The sequence below is a fragment of the Dreissena polymorpha genome, chromosome 5 (assembly GCF_020536995.1).
Source record: "Dreissena polymorpha isolate Duluth1 chromosome 5, UMN_Dpol_1.0, whole genome shotgun sequence".
Taxonomy (NCBI): Eukaryota; Metazoa; Mollusca; class Bivalvia; order Myida; family Dreissenidae; genus Dreissena; species Dreissena polymorpha.
The window spans coordinates 29,409,760-29,428,022 of NC_068359.1; the positions used below are offsets into that span (position 1 = coordinate 29,409,760).

Here is an 18,263-nt window from a genome sequence, read left to right on the forward strand (position 1 = left end):
GGTGATCCTTTACTGTACAATGCTTGCCCCCTCCCCTCACAAACACAAGCCCCATATCACTATATAACTCAGGAGTGTACTAACATTGGTGATCCCTTACTGTACAATGCCTGCCCACCCTAACAAACACCAGCCCCATATCCATATATAACTCAAGAGTGTACTAACATTGGTGATCCCTTACTGAACAATGCTTGCCCCCCCCCCCCCCCCCCCCACAAACACAAGCCCCATATCCATATACAGTGGAAACCCTCTAAACCGGATCCTCTCTATACCGGAATCCTCTCTAAACCGGACAAATTGTCTGGTCCCATTTTTTTCCCTATAAAACCATGCGTAAAATATCTCCTCAAGACCGGAATCCCATCAATTCCGAATACTGGTCATTCTTTGGATCAAAATTGGGTCATTCCATACGTAATTGTACCCCTCTAAACCGCTCAGGGCCGGTTTATCGCACCTCAGACCTAGTGTCGAAAAGTGGTGAATAGCGGATTAAAGACGCGTGAAATTATTAAAGGTTGTCGAAAATTAGTAAACTGTAAAAATCGCAAACCAATTTAAAGATACTTGTCTTGTGATGTACATATCGATCAATAGAGGTGATAATACTGATTTTAATTACTGATAACAAACATAGAGTTCTTTAGTGTGTTTTGTTGTTGATGTAGGAAGCTGTGTTAAATTTTAATAATCTTAATGCTTTATATTTTGTGTAGTTTACTACAAATGCTAATTTAGTGTCATATAAAATGGTGATTTGCAGAGTTCTTGAAGCAGTTGCATTTAGATATTCATATAGATTTTCCAATCGGTAATTAAGATAACTAAGACTAAAAATACTCTTCACCAAACAAAAGTAGGTTTAACAATGAAATGAAATTTAGAAACATCAACAAACTTGTATGGGAATGGTTCTGTATTGTAAGGGCTAAGTCATTGCCGATCTCTGGTCCAATCATACAGGAAAATGCACGGAGCTTTGCTAAGGAACTAGGAATTAGTGACTTTAAAGTGTCTTATTGGTGGCTGTGTTGTTTAAAGATGTTTTTCAGTGTAAAAAGGAACTAAATTCACCTAAAAAATGCATACACGTGTGAAATTGTTTGTTTTTCAGGGTGCACTGTTAGTTTTATGTTGTGAATGATTTCAAATCAATCGATTAAGTGACATAAGTTGTTCTTATGTGATGCAGTATCAATAAATGTTATATGTAAATAAACTATTAAATTTTGCTGAAAGTGTTTTTTTCCACATCAGCTATGTAATTGAGCTTCTGAAAGTAAAATAGCCAATGTCCCCTCTAAACCGGAATCCTCTCTAAACCGGAATTTCCTCTTGGTCCCGGGGATGTCCAGTTTAGAGGGGTTCCATTGTATATCTCAAGAGTGTACTTACATTGGTGATCCCTTACTGTACAATGCTTTCCCCCCCCCCCCTTACAAACACAAGCCCCATATCCATATATAACTCAGGAGTGTACTTACATTGGTGATCCCTTACTGTACAATGCCTGCCCCGCCCCCTCACAAACACCAGCCCCATATCCCTATATAACTCAAGAGTGATCTTACATTGGTGATCCCTTATTGTACAATGCCTGCCTCCACCCTCACAAACACCAGCCCCATATCCCTATATAACTCAAGAGTGTACTTACATTGGTGATCCCTTACTGTACAATGCTTGCCCCCTCCCCTCACAAACACCAGCCCCATATCCCTATATAGCTCAGGAGTGTACTTACATTAGCGATCCCTTTCTGTACAATGCCTGCCCCCCCCCCCTCACAAACACCAGCCCCATTTCAATACATAACTCAGGAGTGTACCTACATTGGTGATCCCTTGTTGATTGGGCCAGTCCCCCCCTCACAAACACCAGCCCCAAATCCCTATATAACTCAAGAGTGTACTTACATTGGTGAGCCCTTACTGTACAATGCCTGCCCCCCCCCCCCCCCTCACAAACACCAGACCCATATCCCTATAAAACTCAAGAGTGTACTTACATTGGTGATCCCTTACTGTACAATGCCTGCCCCCCCCCCCCCTCATAAACACCAGCCCAATATCCCTATATAACTCAGGAGTGTACTAGCATTGGTGATCCCTTACTGTACAATGCCTGCCCCACCACAAACACCAGACCCATATCCCTTTATAACTCAAGAGTGTACTTACATTGGTGATCCAGTACTGTACAATGTCTAACCCCCCCCCCCCCCTCACAAACACCAGCTCCATATCATTATATAATTCAAGAGTGTACATACATTGGTGATCCCTTACTGTACAATGCCTGCCTCCCCCCTCACAAACACCAGCCCCATATCCCTATATAACTCAAGAGTGTACTTACATTGGTGATCCCTTACTGTACAATGCCTGCCCCCCCCCCTCACAAACACCAGCCCCATATCTCTATATAACTCAGGAGTGTACTTACATTGGTGATCCCTAACTGTACAATGCCTGCCCCCCCCCCCCCAAACACCAGCCCCATATCCCTATATAACTCAGGAGTGTACTTACATTGGTGATCCCTTACTGTACAATGCCTCCCCCCCTCACAAACACCAGCCCCATATCCCTATATAACTCAGGAGTGTACTTACATTGGTGATCCCTTATTGTACAATGCCTGCCCCCCCTCACAAACACCAGCCCCATATCACTATATAACTCAGGAGTGTACTTACATTGGTGATCCCTAACTGTACAATGCCTGCCCCCCCCCCAAACACCAGCTTCATATCCCTATATAACTCAAGAGTGTACTTACATTGGTGATCCTTTACTGTACAATGCCTGCCTCCTCCCCCCTTACAAACACCAGCCCCATATCACTATATAACTCAGGAGTGTACTAACATTGATGATCCCTTACTGTACAATGACTGCCCCCCCCCACCTCACAAACACCAGCCCCATATCCCTTTATAACTCAGGAGTGTACTTACATTGATGATCCCTTACTGTACAATGCCTCCCCCCCCCCTCACAAACACCAGCCCCATATCCCTATATAACTCTCGAGTGTACTTACATTTGTGATCCCTTATTGTACAATGCCTCCCCCCCCCTCACAAACACCAGCCCCATATCCCTATATAACTCTCGAGTGTACTTACATTGATGATCCCTTACTGTACAATGCCTCCCCCCCCCTCACAAACACCAGCCCCATATCCCTATATAACTCTCGAGTGTACTTACATTTGTGATCCCTTACTGAATGTGCCCCCCCTCCCCCCCTCAAATATCAGCCTTATTTCACTTTATAACCCAGCAGTGTACTTACATCGGTGATCCCTTTCTGACGATTCAAGCCCCTAGATGTGTAGATGTGATACATTCCTGTCAACAACTACACATAATTCACACATTCATTTGGAATCCATCATAAGTTCTCAAGATAGCACATTTACACATCCAACATGATATGAAGAATGAATTTGTACTAATTTACAGAATAATTTTTTTTCTTCGGTTATTTACAATACAATATAACATTGTTTGCTTCATAGGCCTATTTGAAAAAACAAAGTTAGCCTTGTGGACAACTGATATGCAATCACCCAAGCATTCTTCAACATGTTTACACTAATATTGACAAAATCATGTTCACTTTCATTACTTGTATTAAAAAAACAACTCAAAACACAATGTTTTCATGTAATGTCATGAATTGAGTATATATACTTTAATAAACCAAGTTATGTCCATGACTCAATCATTATAACTGTTTAATTTCTAAATTAATCTATCGTTTCAAGTAAATGTATGGTAATATCAATTTCATAACAAGATCCAACCTCTGAAACATAAACATAATTCACTATACACAAAGGAATATATTCTAGACTTCTCCAAATAGGGCATTTTGCAGTATCAGTTTCATTTTTGTTAGTAAGAAACAACAATGCCTTTGTCAGGGTGTAATAAACCACCTCCAAAATGTAACACCATTCAGAAAAGTTGAAGAAAATATTTAAGTCAATAACAAAGGCAATCTGAATTCTTTCCTAATGCAGGTTTTTTTTCCACTTTTTGGGAAGATAGCCCATGGCTTTGGAATTGGGAATTTTATCGGCATTTTCATGAAATTGGGAAAATAAATTCATTAGCCTTTTTTTTCACACGAAAAGTCCACTGATTAGGGAAATACTAAATTTGATACAACTCTTTATAATCATTCAAATTAAAAAAACAAAATCATATAATACTTTGTTAGATGTAATTGAATTAAAATTGAGATAAAATAAGCTTTAGACACTTCTTTATAATTTTTTTTTTTGTTTTTTGGGGGGGGGGAAATTGGGAATTATTTGCCACATTTTGGGAAAAAAGTATACTTTTTGGGATTGGGAACATAGCCAAATTTCGGCTATAAAATCGGGCCAAAAAGACATATTACAACTGGTGATGAAGATGCCACAGTACCCTTACCTCCGAATAAAGCATAACTGCACTCAAAGAAATCTGTAATTATGTACATCAAATAGAGAAATATAGAAAATAACAGTCAATTAAAGCCTATTATTTAAAGGGATCTTTTAACGTTTTGGTAAATTGACAAAATTAAAAAAAAATGTTTCAGATTCGCAAATTTTCGTTTTATCTATGATATTTGTGAGGAAACAGTAATACAGAACATTTACCATGGTCTGATATAGCCATCATATGCATCTTTTGACGATTTAAAAACCTGATAATTATAAAGCGTTTCAATGCGAAACAATTGAATAATTTGGAGAGTTCTGTTGTTGTCGTTTAATTTTGTGAAACTATGAAGATTGCTTATATAAAGTATAAAATACGTCTCCCATATATAATTGGCAGGATGGCCGACCGGTCTAATTGGTTTTTACTCCAGGATTCCGGGGGTCACTGGTTCGAGCCCTGCTGCGGGCTACTTTTTTTTCCTTTTTTAAATTTTATTCTTGATTTTTATTGGAGCTTTTTAGATCCAATGTTTACATTTATCAATATAAAGCATTTGATGACAAACTTCAAAACATGCCAAAATCTGTGAAAAGGCCCCTTTAAACACTTAAACCACAGAAAATCACATTGTGTAGTACTGTTTATTAAATTTGGTTGCGTTTGTATTTTCCAATCATTTGGTTTAAATAACAAACTAACACTTGCATTGTAAGCAATTCAATACTGTAACATAACAGTTTCAATAAATAGATGAGTTCATTTAACTTTGATAACAATTACTATTAACATCTAAGGGTTCAATTGACACAATGTTAGCAAACCATATCCTAGTAGAATAAGAGGAACACAAACGCATCTTAAATGATAAAGTTGCTTTATCCCTGAAGACTATTAAATCTTTCTGGTGTGTTTCATATTTTGTTAGAACATGAACATAATGCTCAATCAATTCTCTGTTAACTGCACTTGACATCATCGTTTTACTGTAATGTTTGAATTTCATAAATAAAACACTTCTGCTTAATATACAAAATTGTGCATGCAATTAACATGTGTAAGTACCCATTTACAAGCATATTTGCCAAGGTTCAAAATAATCAAATTTACACAAGATATTCCAAGATGTGGAAGGTCATTCTAATTAATCTATTCAATGTTTAATTCAATCCCACACTCAGCAACACCAAAGGGCTTATCACAATGCAAACTTGCTAAACAAACACAAAACATTTTGTAAATGGGTCGACTCTGTTCAGTTAGCACCATATTAAAGACACAGCATTCAGAAATCTGCAAGTGAATTGTGGCACATTTCAACTCTGGTCTTTTGACCACAAAGTCAAAAAGCTAAATCATCAATATTTTGAGAATGGATAACAATGAAGGCATTTCTGTTAGTTTTTTGTGTTTTAGTAATAAAGAATTTTTTCGATTAAAACTAGATGCCTGTCAGCAACATGTGGAACCACTTGAAAAAATACTGTTAACAAGCTGCATCATGCATATGTTTGTTTTTTTGACATTTAGTGCGACATTGAACATTGACCAATGTGTGACACACTTCCTTTACATGGTCTAAATTCTTGGTTAATTATTTCAAAATTGCATGATGAATGATGAAGTTACAGTCTGGACAAGCTGTTCAATGGCCAACTTTAACCTTTGACCTTTATGTGTGACCTTGATATTGAAGTTGGGAGATGGTTGCTACACAAGACACACAGCCTCAGCATGGTGAACATTTGTGGGTAATAATTTTAAAATTACATGATGAACATTACAGTCAAGACAAGCTGTTGAATGGCAACTTTAAGTTTGACCTTGACCTTAGAGGTAAGAAAACAGATTTTAGACATGACACATTGTGGTCATTTGTGATAAAATTGCATGATGAATTACAAAGACACACTTAGACAAGCTTTATTGCCAAAATTGACCTCCTAACAGGGCTAGCGCTGGCCCAAAATTTTTCAGTTTTCGTTTTTCGGTGGGCGAAAACTAGTTTTGAAATAATTATATATACTATCAACTTGTTTATATTTCTTTAATTTATACAATGGCATATCACATATCATAATATAACATACAGTTTTCAATATAGAAATAATTAGTATGGTTCATGTCAAATTACAAACATAAGTTATTTTATAGATGCACATTTAATAGTGGTGTTGGTACCAAATTTGAAATCCTGAAAATTAGGCCGGGGGTCTTGGAATGGCAGCCGCAGGAACCCAACAGGAATAAAGGGCAGAGTCCCCCACCCCATCTAGAGCCCTTACTAATTGTTCTTTTTTATAGTCTTTCCAATTGTATTTTCAGGTGAATACAATAAAAATATTATAACCACACCGTCCGTATCACTGCATGTGTATTCGTCATTCTATTTCTTCAGTTCTATAAAGAACTTCGAAAATAAATTATAATCGACGAATAATAATGTATCCGAAAACGACAGTCTGAAAATTTGTATGCGTTTTTGCACATCAAATAAAATGTGCATTATGTTTGACTGCAGAAAATAACAAGAGCACCGCCTTGCGGGTGCAGACCGCTCATCTATTTTCTTTTCAAAGGTGAAGGGACTCTCATTTTCAATCACAAAGGAGGGAGGGGTGGAGTGAAGAGGGGTTTATAGTGTGGGGTTGTGGACATTTATTACATTATCTTCCAAAAAAGCGAAAAAAAAAAAAAAAAAAAATAGGGGGCGGGGGGAGGGGGGTGGGGTGGGGGGGTGGGGGGGCAATAGGGGGGGTATTTTTTGGGTGCGATGGTAGGACGGTATTTCAAACATAACCGTTTTAAAAAAAAAAATGGGTGGGGGGGTTATTTTGTGATGGGGGTGGTGGTAATTTGTGAGATGAGATTTAAAAAAAAAAAAAAAAAAAAAAAATCAAAAAAAAAAATTGGGGGGGGGGGGGGGGTGGGGTGGGGGGGGTGGGGTGGGGGTATAGTGTGAGGGTGTGGTGGTCATTTGTGAGATGATCTTAAAAAAAAAAAAAAAAAAAAAATTAGGGGGGGGGTGAGGGCGGAGGGGGGGAGGGGGGGAGGGCACGGGGGATGGTTTGGGTGGAGTCTATTGTGGTATGTCAGGTAAGAGTAGTTTCGTCAAAGTATCAATCAAATCTAATCATAAATAAAGAAGTTATGGCAATTTTAGCAAAATTTAATAATTTGACCTTGAGAGTCAAGGTCATTCAAAGGTCAAGGTAAAATTCAACTTGCCAGGTACAGTAACCTCATGATAGCATGAAAGTATTTGAAGTTTGAAAGCAATAGCCTTGATACTTAAGAAGTAAAGTGGATCGAAACACAAAATTTAACCATATATTAAAAGTTACTAAGTCAAAAAAGGGCCATAATTCTGTAACAATGACAACCAGAGTTATGCAACTTGTCCTTTTACTGTACCCTTAGTTTGTGAGTGTTCCAAGTATGAAAGCAATATCTATGATACTTTAGGGGTAGAGTGGACCAAAACATAAATCTTAACCAAATTTTCAATTTTCTAAGTATAAAGGGCCCATAATTCCGTCCAAATGCCAGTCAGAGTTACATAACTTTGCCTGCACGGTCCCCTTATGATAGTTCATAAGTGTTGAAGTATGAAAGCAATAGCTTTGATACTGTAGGAATAAACTGGACCTAAACACAAAACTTAATCAAATTTTCAATTTTCTAAGTATAAAAAGGGCACATAATTCTGTCAAAATGCCAGTCAGAGTTACATTACTTTGCCTGCACAGTCCCCTTATGATAGTTAGTAAGTGTTGCAAGTATGAAAGCAATAGCTTTGATGCTTAAGGAATAAAATGGACCTAAACACAAAACTTAACCAAAATTTTCAATTTTCTAAGTATAAAAAGGGCACATAATTCTGTCAAAATGCACGCCAGAGTTATCTAACTTTGCCTGCCCAGTCCCCTCATGATAGTAAGTAAGTGTACCAAGTTTGAATGCAATAGCATTGATACTTACTGAGAAAAGTGGACCTAAACGCAAAACTTAACCAAAATTTTCAATTTTCTAAGTATAAAAAGGGCACATAATTCTGTCAAAATGCACGCCAGAGTTATCTAACTTTGCCTGCCCAGTCCCCTCATGATAGTAAGTAAGTGTACCAAGTTTGAATGCAATAGCATTGATACTTTCTGAGAAAAGTGGACCTAAACGCAAAACTTAACCGGACGCCAACGCCAACGCCGACGCCAAGGTGATGACTATAGCTCATATTTTTTTTTCAAAAAATAGATGAGCTAAAAACCAGTAGCCTATCAAATATACAATTTGGTTGACATATTGCTTTACAATAGCATATTTTGTCGTCGAAAAACAGCTTAATTATCAACTTTTAATTTCAAACAATAATCGGCAGAAAGGTGCAACATCATCGACATAGGTCAGCCTGTCACATGAAGTGTTGACATGAGGTCAGCCTGTCACATGAGGTGTTGACATTAGGTCAGCCTGTCACATGAAGTGTTGACATTAGCTTAGCTTGTCACATTAAGTGTTGACATTAGGTTAATCTGTCACATGTAGTGTTGACATTAGGTAAGCCTGTCACATGAAGTGTTGAAATGAGGTCAGCCAGTCACATGTAGTGTTGAAATGAGGTCAGCCAGTCACATGAAGTGTTGACATTAGGTCAGCCTGTCACATGTAGTGTTGACATTATGTCAGCCTGTCACATGAAGTGTTGAAATTAGGTCAGCCTGTCATATGAAGTGTTGAAATTAGGTCAGCCTGTCACATGAAGTGTTGAAATTATGTCAGCCTGTCACATGAAGTGTTGCCATTAGGTCAGCCTGTCACATGAAGTGTTGACATTAGGTCAGCCTGTCACATTTAGTGTTGAAATGAGGTCAGCCTGTCACATGAAGTGTTGACATGAGGTCAGCCTGTCACATGAAGTGTTGACATAACGTCAGCCTGCCACATGAAGTGTTGACATTAGGTCAGCCTGTCACATGAAGTGTTGACATTAAATCAGCCTGTCACATGTAGTGTTGACATTAGGTCAGCCTGTCACATGAAGTGTTGACATTAGGTCAGCCTGTCACATGTAGTGTTGACATTAGGTTAGTCTGTCACATGAAGTGTTGACATTAGCTTAGCTTGTCACATTAAGTGTTGACATAAGGTTAGTCTGTCACATGTAGTGTTGACATTAGGTAAGCCTGTCACATGAAGTGTTGACATTAGGTTAGTCTGTCACATAAAGTGTTGAAATGAGGTCAGCCAGTCACATGAACTGTTGAAATGAGGTCAGCCTGTCACATGAAGTGTTGACATTAGGTCAGCCTGTCACATGAAGTGTTGACATTAGGTCAGCCTGTCACATGTAGTGTTGACATTAGGTCAGCCTGTCACATGAAGTGTTGAAATTAGGTCAGCCTGTCACATGAAGTGTTGAAATTAGGTCAGCCTTTCACATGAAGTGTTGACATGATGTCAGTCTGTCACATGAAGTGTTGACATTAGGTCAGCCTGTCACATGTAGTGTTGAAATGAGGTCAGCCTGTCACATGAAGTATTGACATTAGGTCAGCCTGGCACATGAAGTGTTGACATTAAATCAGCCTGTCACATGAAGTGTTGACATTAGGTCAGCCTGTCACATGAAGTGTTGACATTAGGTCAGCCTGTCACATGTAGTGTTGACATTAGGTTAGTCTGTCATATAAATTGTTGACATTAGGTCAGTCTGTCACATGAAGTGTTGAAATGAGGTCAGCCTGTCACATGAAGTGTTGAAATTAGGTCAGCCTGTCACACGAAATGTCGCTTTATCAGGACGCGGTGGTGTAATGGATATGGCGTCTGCCTAGCGACTGAGAGGTCATGGGTTTGATCACCACTGTGGGAGCGTTCTTTAGATCTCTCTCAAAGTCACCAAGTACTGGTTCTAGGCCCAGGAAACGGACTCGCGAGCGTTTCAATAAGCCTGAGGCTTTTGATGCAATCAAGCTAAAAATAAATAGGTTTAAACATGAAATGTTGAAATGAGGTACAGCAAAGGGTTGGTAAAGGTCTGTAGTTATATATATTCACAACAGCTTACATAAGCTACAGTCTGCCCCATAATGGTTTACATTTTTACTTTGTTCTTTCACGCACATGGTTTAAGACTGATATTGACATATTGTCCAATACATTAAGTAATTGACTGCTGCCAAAGCCTTAAGAGTTCTTCAGGACCTCCCATGTTGAAAATCAAACACCAGAGGGGGTAGAAATGCAGCATTTCCAGACAAGCAGCTCCATTTCACACATCATTTAACTGATGCAATTAAGGAGTTATTCTTGTTAACAGTGAACCACAGAAAAGGATCATTATCTCCACGCTTTTTGAAAAGCGTGGGTATCTTGTGGTTATCTCCGCCGTCTGTCTGTCTGTCTGTCTGTCCGTCCTGGCCACTATCTCCTCCTACACTATTAGCACTAGAACCTTGAAACTTACACACATGGTAGCTATGGGCATATGAGCGACACTGCACTATTTAGAATTTTGATCTAACCCCTGGGTCAAAAGTTATGGGGGTTGGGGTGGAGCCGGGTCAGAGATTTTTACTCATCTTTTAAGGTTATTTTACTATAATTTCTTCATTTCTACACAGATTGTCGTCAAATTGATACTGAACCTCTCTTATGACAATACGGTCAATCTAAAATATGCATGGTCCATGATTACCAACCCTGGGGGGCCCCGCCCACATAGGCCATGCCCACCCAAAATTGCATTTTTACTATAATTTCTTCAATTCTACACTGATTCACTTCAAATTGATACTGATCTTCTCTTATGACAATATGGTCAATCTCAGCTATTCATGGCCCCATTACAAACCCTGGGGCACCCCACCCACATAGGCAATGCCCACCTAAAATTGCCTTTTACTATAATTTCTTCATTTCTACACCGATTCACTTCAAATTGATACTGAACCTCTCTTATGACAATACGGTTAATCTCAACTATGCATGGCCCCATTACCAACCCTGGGGCACCCTGCCCACATAGGCCACGCCCACCCAAAATTGCCTTTTACTATAATTTCTTCATTTCTACACTGATTCACTTCAAATTGATACTGAACCTCTCTTAATTATGACAATACAGTCAATCTCAACTATGCATTGCCCCATTACCAACCCTGGGGCGACCCGCCCACATAGGCCACGCCCACCCAAAATTGCCTTTTACTATAATTTCTTCATTTCTACACCCATTTACTTCAAATCCATACTGAACCTCTCTTATGACAATAAGGTCAATCTCAACTATGTATGGCCCCATTACCAACACTGGGGCGCCCAGCCCACATAGGCCACACACCCACCCAAAATTGCCTTTTACTATAATTTCTTCATTTTTACACCGATTCACTTCTAATTGATACTGAACTTCTCTTATGACAATACCGTCAATCTTAACTATGCATGGACCCATTACCAACCCGGGGGCGCCTCGGGTCAAACATGCGGCGTGGGGATAAGCGTCGGCCTCTGCCGCGCCATTTCTAGTTTCAAATGTTTTAAGGCTTCAGTTTTATCCTTAGTTATTTAGCACTTTGGCAACAGAATAGACAAACACAAAATATCTATTAGATTTTATTTTTAGTTCATATCATGCCATTTTCCTGTATGTCAATTAGTGTTTGTCAATTATGCATGGCTCTGCCTAATGCTGGTCATCTTAATGCCTTTTAATACTGCTCTTCCAGCTCACTTGGTGTCCAGGGCCCTCAATCTATCAAATCTGCCGCCGAAATTGTGTCCCCCACCTGAAAAGTATATTTTTTTTCCCCAAAAACTGATTTTTTTCCCCTTCAGAAAATGAGAAAAAAAATCGCTGATTTATAGTTGAAAATTGACTCCAATATATCACTCTCGTTATATTGCGTTGTCCAATGTATCACAAATCGGCCATAGTTATGGCTCCCAAAAATGTGACGAGCATAATCCCCAAATAACATGTTTTAATCTGAGAATTTGCGCAGATAAAATGAGGTAAAAGCTAGTATTTTACCCTTTTTTCACCCACTTTAATTTTCTGTTTAATCCGACATTCATAATCCAGTTTTGACCAGATTGTTTGGTTTCATTGTACATCACTGTAACACCTGTGTACTGCGATAAACAATAACTCCTCTTGCCAAACATCAGGTCATTTTGGTGTAAACATTCTCTCTTGAAATTGCTTTGAACTGCCAAAAATCCCACCAGTGCACTCATGAAGGTGTATACAATTTTAACTGTAAATGTCACAAGTCAATACTGACCTATCTCAAAAATCTTTGCGCGTTAGATACAGTGTAAACTACTTACTTTTTATTGAGAGGCAAAGCTCCCTCAGTTTGTCAAAATGCACCATGCTTTCCATGAGGATAAGATGACGTCATTGTTGTTATTTTGTACATGGGGTCTAATTTGTGCATGCTTTCTTAAACAATAAAACTTGGCAATTGTTTTCGGATTACAAATTTAATTATACGCATTTGAAAATACTTACATGGAATAATGTTTTGTTTTATACCAATGAATAACATATGGATATAACACATACTTCAATAAGGTAAGAAAATAGCAAGTTTTGAGATTACCAAATTATGCTAATGCATACTTAAACATGCAATAATAACCTGAAAATTTATATTGCGCGCCGGATATATCAAGGTCGCGATCTTTGGACCCCTTCAACCGCAATATATTTGGACTTTTAAATAAGATTACTGTTATATAGATCGAGTAAAAGTCCACCTTTCTGTCATATAGACAGTCACATATATAGAAATATATGTTTATAACAGTTCAACACAGTTGTTGTGTTTTGTTATAAAAATTCCCCCATTTACAAAAAAATCCCCCTCCTAAGGACTGCAGACCCCTTCCCCCAAAGTAGTGTGAGGGCGCTGGGTGTCCCACTTGGTACTGCATATACTAACATTTGCACTACATATTCAAACTACAAGTCTCTTTACAAAACTGGCTTTAAAAAAAACAACACCAGATATAAACGGGCATTTGTGTTAAGTTTCTGGTTGGAACAAAGAAAGTGCCTAACCAAAAAAGACATGAACATGTTAAACCTTTACCACTTAGATATGTATGTTTACACATTTGTTGTCCCTAAGAAAGTTTAATTAAATTTAAGACATTTCTTACTAAAATTCAAGTTTTTAAGGCTTCATTTCCAACCCTTAGGTAATGATGAGAAGCAAACAGCATAAAACCTGAACAGACTGCATGTCACCCAGACAGACATTTTCAGAAACCATGCAAATGAATTTTTATTGGTCATGACTTGCAGACAAGCAAGGTCATGACTGCTGAACAGACAATATCACACATAATGCAACAACAGGGTCAATATTTCTGAATTACCTGGTAGTTGGTGGGAAGTAACTTTCCTACTCTTCTTTCTTCATACTGCAAAAAAAGAGAACATCATTGTAGAAATGAGATAAGTAAGTATTAAAGAAATGTAAAAGATATGTTAAATTTACGAGATAACTGGATTTGAGCAGAAAATCTTAGAAAATGAGTTTTCAATTATCTTATTGTGAGGCAAGTTTTGGTTTAAAACACTGTATTATGTAAACTTGGAATAAGACATCAAACTGGGAATGGACATCATTTTGGTGATTTTCTCAAAAAAAACTATTCATTTCATGATCTGAAATAATTTTTATAATGTTTTATCTGTACTGAAAGCTTAATAAGCAATTTTTCATTACTTTTTCATTAACAGTGATTGTATTTTCATCATTTTTACTGTATTTTTAAACAGTTTCGTTTTATGAGGATTTAAAAAAAAATCAATAAACAATCCAGTTTTGCAGTAAAATTAATTTAAATGATGATGTTATATATGCAAGTATCTGTTTTAATTATAATTTGTCAAACTAAATAAATACAACATATAAAACTTTTGAAAAAACATAATTTATTCCCGAATCGATGTCTTATTCCAACTTCACATAATACTGTGTTTTTAATATTAACCGACAGCATATGTTTGATTTGTATTTTCCAGAATGGATAAATGTAATAAACTCCTTATTTTATATGCTAAATTGCCTGAATTTAATTTTCTACAGTACTGAAAAGGCTGTGACAGTTACTTTATCTTAAAAGAAATTGTGCTCAGCAACATCATTATTTGACCATAAATTATAAAAAAGACTACTAGACATGTACATTATTTTACAGTCATTTTATTATAAACATATCAGTATGTTACAGTCTGTAGAAATGCAAGTGGAAACTGATATAAACATGACATTGTATTACATGATAAAAGTCCATACAATTAATATATGCAGACAATGAACAGAAAACAATGCTTACCCATAATTTTCAGTATTAAAATGAGAGTACGTAACTGACTGCTTAGTCTTGATCTGTTATTACATGATACCTCTTATCACTTACTTTCAGTTAGTTAATGTCCTAAAAAAATGTCTTTGTAACTATTACCAGAGCTCCAGATAAGGATTTGTGAAATAAGTAAAGGTACTGCCACTGACTGAAAGAAAAGGAGTAACGCTGAAAATCAATTAGTAACTGTACAACCATATCCCAAAATACAGGTAGAACTGTACTACCCGTGTTCTTGGATATTGAAGGGTGTATAACTGACTTCACAGAATTAATTGCAGCAATTATAATAAATGCATTTAGCTTCTGAAACAGTAACACTTTATTAAGTTTTCCATTTTGCATTATGATGCAAATACAACTTAACATTAAATCTCTTGAATAATACTATTTCTACATTTTTATTGACAATAAAACACAAGCCAACTAGTTAGTTTGGTAAATGACCATTTTTGTCGCTGTCTCATCAGTTTTCCATCGTGTTTTCTAACGTATTTAGCCACCGATGCAATCAAATCGTTACATATTGGGGCGACAATGTCTTTTCTGGGATAACAGATTGAATGTCAGGATGGTTAGATGACACCGTATGTAGCCTTTATATGACAACAAAGTGTAGCTTTGAACAGCCTTCAGTTAATTAGCCGGCCTACCATTGCGCGCAGACATATTGTTTCTGACGGGTTTACGAGTTAAAAGAAATCACGCGGCAGAATGAACAATAATTCCGGAACCCAGTCTACAACTTTTCGGAAATTTAAATTAACGAAAAGCGCCGTTAGCTTAGAGACCAACAAATCACGCCGCGCGGACGTAGACGTATCAGTACGGCCAATTTTTTTTCGTAAATGCGTAAAAGGGATATTAAAGTCGTAATTGTACGTCCAGTTTTTAAAAAATAAATGCGTAATTCTTCATGAAAAAGCCGTATTTACAGCTGTACGGCCCTTATCTGGAGCTCTGCTATTACACAAAAATAGTATGAGTACCAATAACATTCACCTCACTCATCTGTTATAAACTGTTTAAAACATTTATAGACAAATATGCAATGCACTATAAACAACATTTCATTGATAAGGGAATAACAACTGAAAAAAACTAACAATATAACTTTGTATTTATTTAATTATTAAGAAATTTAATTTTTCACTTGTGTCTATAAAAATTTATATATTTCTTGTCTCAAAACCTATAAGACATCATGCAAGGCTTTCCTTTAATAAGTATCCATGGAAACCAACACTGTACTTTATCTATTAGAAAATAACACTCCTAAGGCTGAATACAGTATCTGGGCCAATACAGTATCTGGGCCATTATACATAGGCATAGTAATATTGCCTGTGTATGGTCATCTTTAAAGAAATCTTCAACAATTTACTAGCAAAACCTTCATGAACAGTTCATTACTTGTAGTGGATAACTAGTTTTTTATCTGTTTGTGAAAGCGTCACAAGCTGTTAAGTACAAATATTCTTAAATAGTTCATGATTGATATTAATAAACAAACGTTAATAGCTTTTCAAGAACTAATTCCAAATGTCTCATTTAGCAATTATGCATTTTTTTTATGAATTATGTATATGAACTATTCATGGGCATAAGCATGAATACATGTAATCAATTCCCTGTTATGATTCAAGTAGCTAAGGTAATAAAAGGTGCAACCAAAATTCTGACAGTGGGCATAACAATTATAATGGGCACAATTCAAATCTCATCCAAGGATTATCGTCTTTCACATAGAAATTGTATAGCAACAGGCCTTTTTCTGCCTATCTCACGGGTCCGATAGTCAGACCCATTCCCAATGCCAAATATGGATGTTTTTTCCCAATTATCAAAAAAAAATCCCAATTTCCGACCGAAATAATCGAAGCCGAAAGAATAACTTTGGGTAAAAAAATTATTGCAATCGCATAATTCGAAGAACTATCAAAGTAAAATACAAAAAAATGACTCAAAATGCACACACAAACTAAATATTCATAAAAACAAGATGTGTTTGTGAAACACTATGTCCCCGTATATGACGTTTGACCTTGGAAGATGACCTTGACCTTGACCCTTCACCACTCAAAATGTGCAGCTCCATGAGATACACATGTATGTCAAATATAAAATTGCTAGCTTCAATATTGCAGAAGTGACATTACATGAGCAATTTTGACCCATATATTTGACCTTGAAGGATGACCTTGACCTTTCACCACTTAAAATGTGCAGCTCCATGAGATACACATGCATGCCAAATATCAAGTTGCTATCTTCAATATTGCAAAAGTACTCATCAAATGAGCGATTTTGGCCACATATATTTGACCTCTGACCTTGAAGGATGACCTTGACCTTGATCTTTCACCACTCAAAATGTGCAGCTCCATGAGATACACATATGCATGCCAAATATCAAATTGCTATCTTGAATATTGAAATATTGCAAACGTGTACATTAAATGAGCGATTTTGACCCATATATTTGACCTTTGACCTTGAAGGATGACCTTGACCTTGACCTTTCACCACTCAAAATGTGCAGCTTCATGAGCATGCCAAATTTAAAGTTGCTAACTTGAATATTGAAATATTGCAAAAGTGTACATTAAATGAGCGATTGTGACCCATATATTTGACCTTTGACCTTGAAGGATGACCTTGACCTTGACCTTTCACCACTCAAAATGTGCAGCTCCATGAGATACATATGCATGCCAAATATCAAGTTGCTATCTTCAATATTGCAAAAGTTATTGCAAATGTTAAAGTTGGCGCAAACAAACCAACAGACCAACAGACAGGGCAAAAACAATATGTCCCCCACTACTATAGTGGGGGACATAAAAATCCTTAATGACTTATCGAGCTATGTATTTTATTTGAACTTCAAGCATAAAAAAGCCTGTTTTTTTATCAAACACACACTAACGTTAGCAGTGGACAATCGTTAATGACTGTTGCATGGTAAAAAAAACAGTTACATACGTTTTTTAGCATTTTTGGGCAATACCTGTGCATGAAAACATTAGATTTAATAAGAAAAAATCTGAAAAATAATTTCCCAAATAATGCTTTTGTCGATGAAAATTCTTCCCAATTTGGAAGATTTTGTGACTCAAAAAATCCCAATTTTGCTAGGTACTTTTTCCCAAAATAGACAGAAAAAGGCCTGAGCAACATGTATATATAAACATTCAAAAGCCATATTTGAACGAAGAAAATTGCTGTTTGTATGCTACCGCTTGCAGAGCAATGTTCATTGGCAAAGAATATCAGGCGCTATGTTTTCTACTTGTAGCTTACATGGACAGCTTACTTGTAATGAGATCTCTTTATTAGAATGTAATTAATTCCACTGAAATGACAAACATGGAAACATTCATGTCATTACTATGCATACATGATCAGCACTTACTGGATGTGATGTAG

General features: G+C 37.0%; 1 protein-coding gene across 2 annotated transcripts in view; it reads right to left on the bottom strand.

Annotated features, from left to right (window-relative positions):
* The window catches only part of LOC127881115 (uncharacterized), a 53,865-nt gene that overhangs the window by 22,246 nt on the left and 13,356 nt on the right, over positions 1-18,263 (bottom strand). For both annotated transcript variants that reach the window (XM_052428805.1, XM_052428806.1), the window contains exon 2: positions 13,839-13,883. In XM_052428805.1, the coding sequence (XP_052284765.1) occupies positions 13,839-13,883 (45 nt within the window). The remainder of the gene's footprint in view (positions 1-13,838; positions 13,884-18,263) is intronic.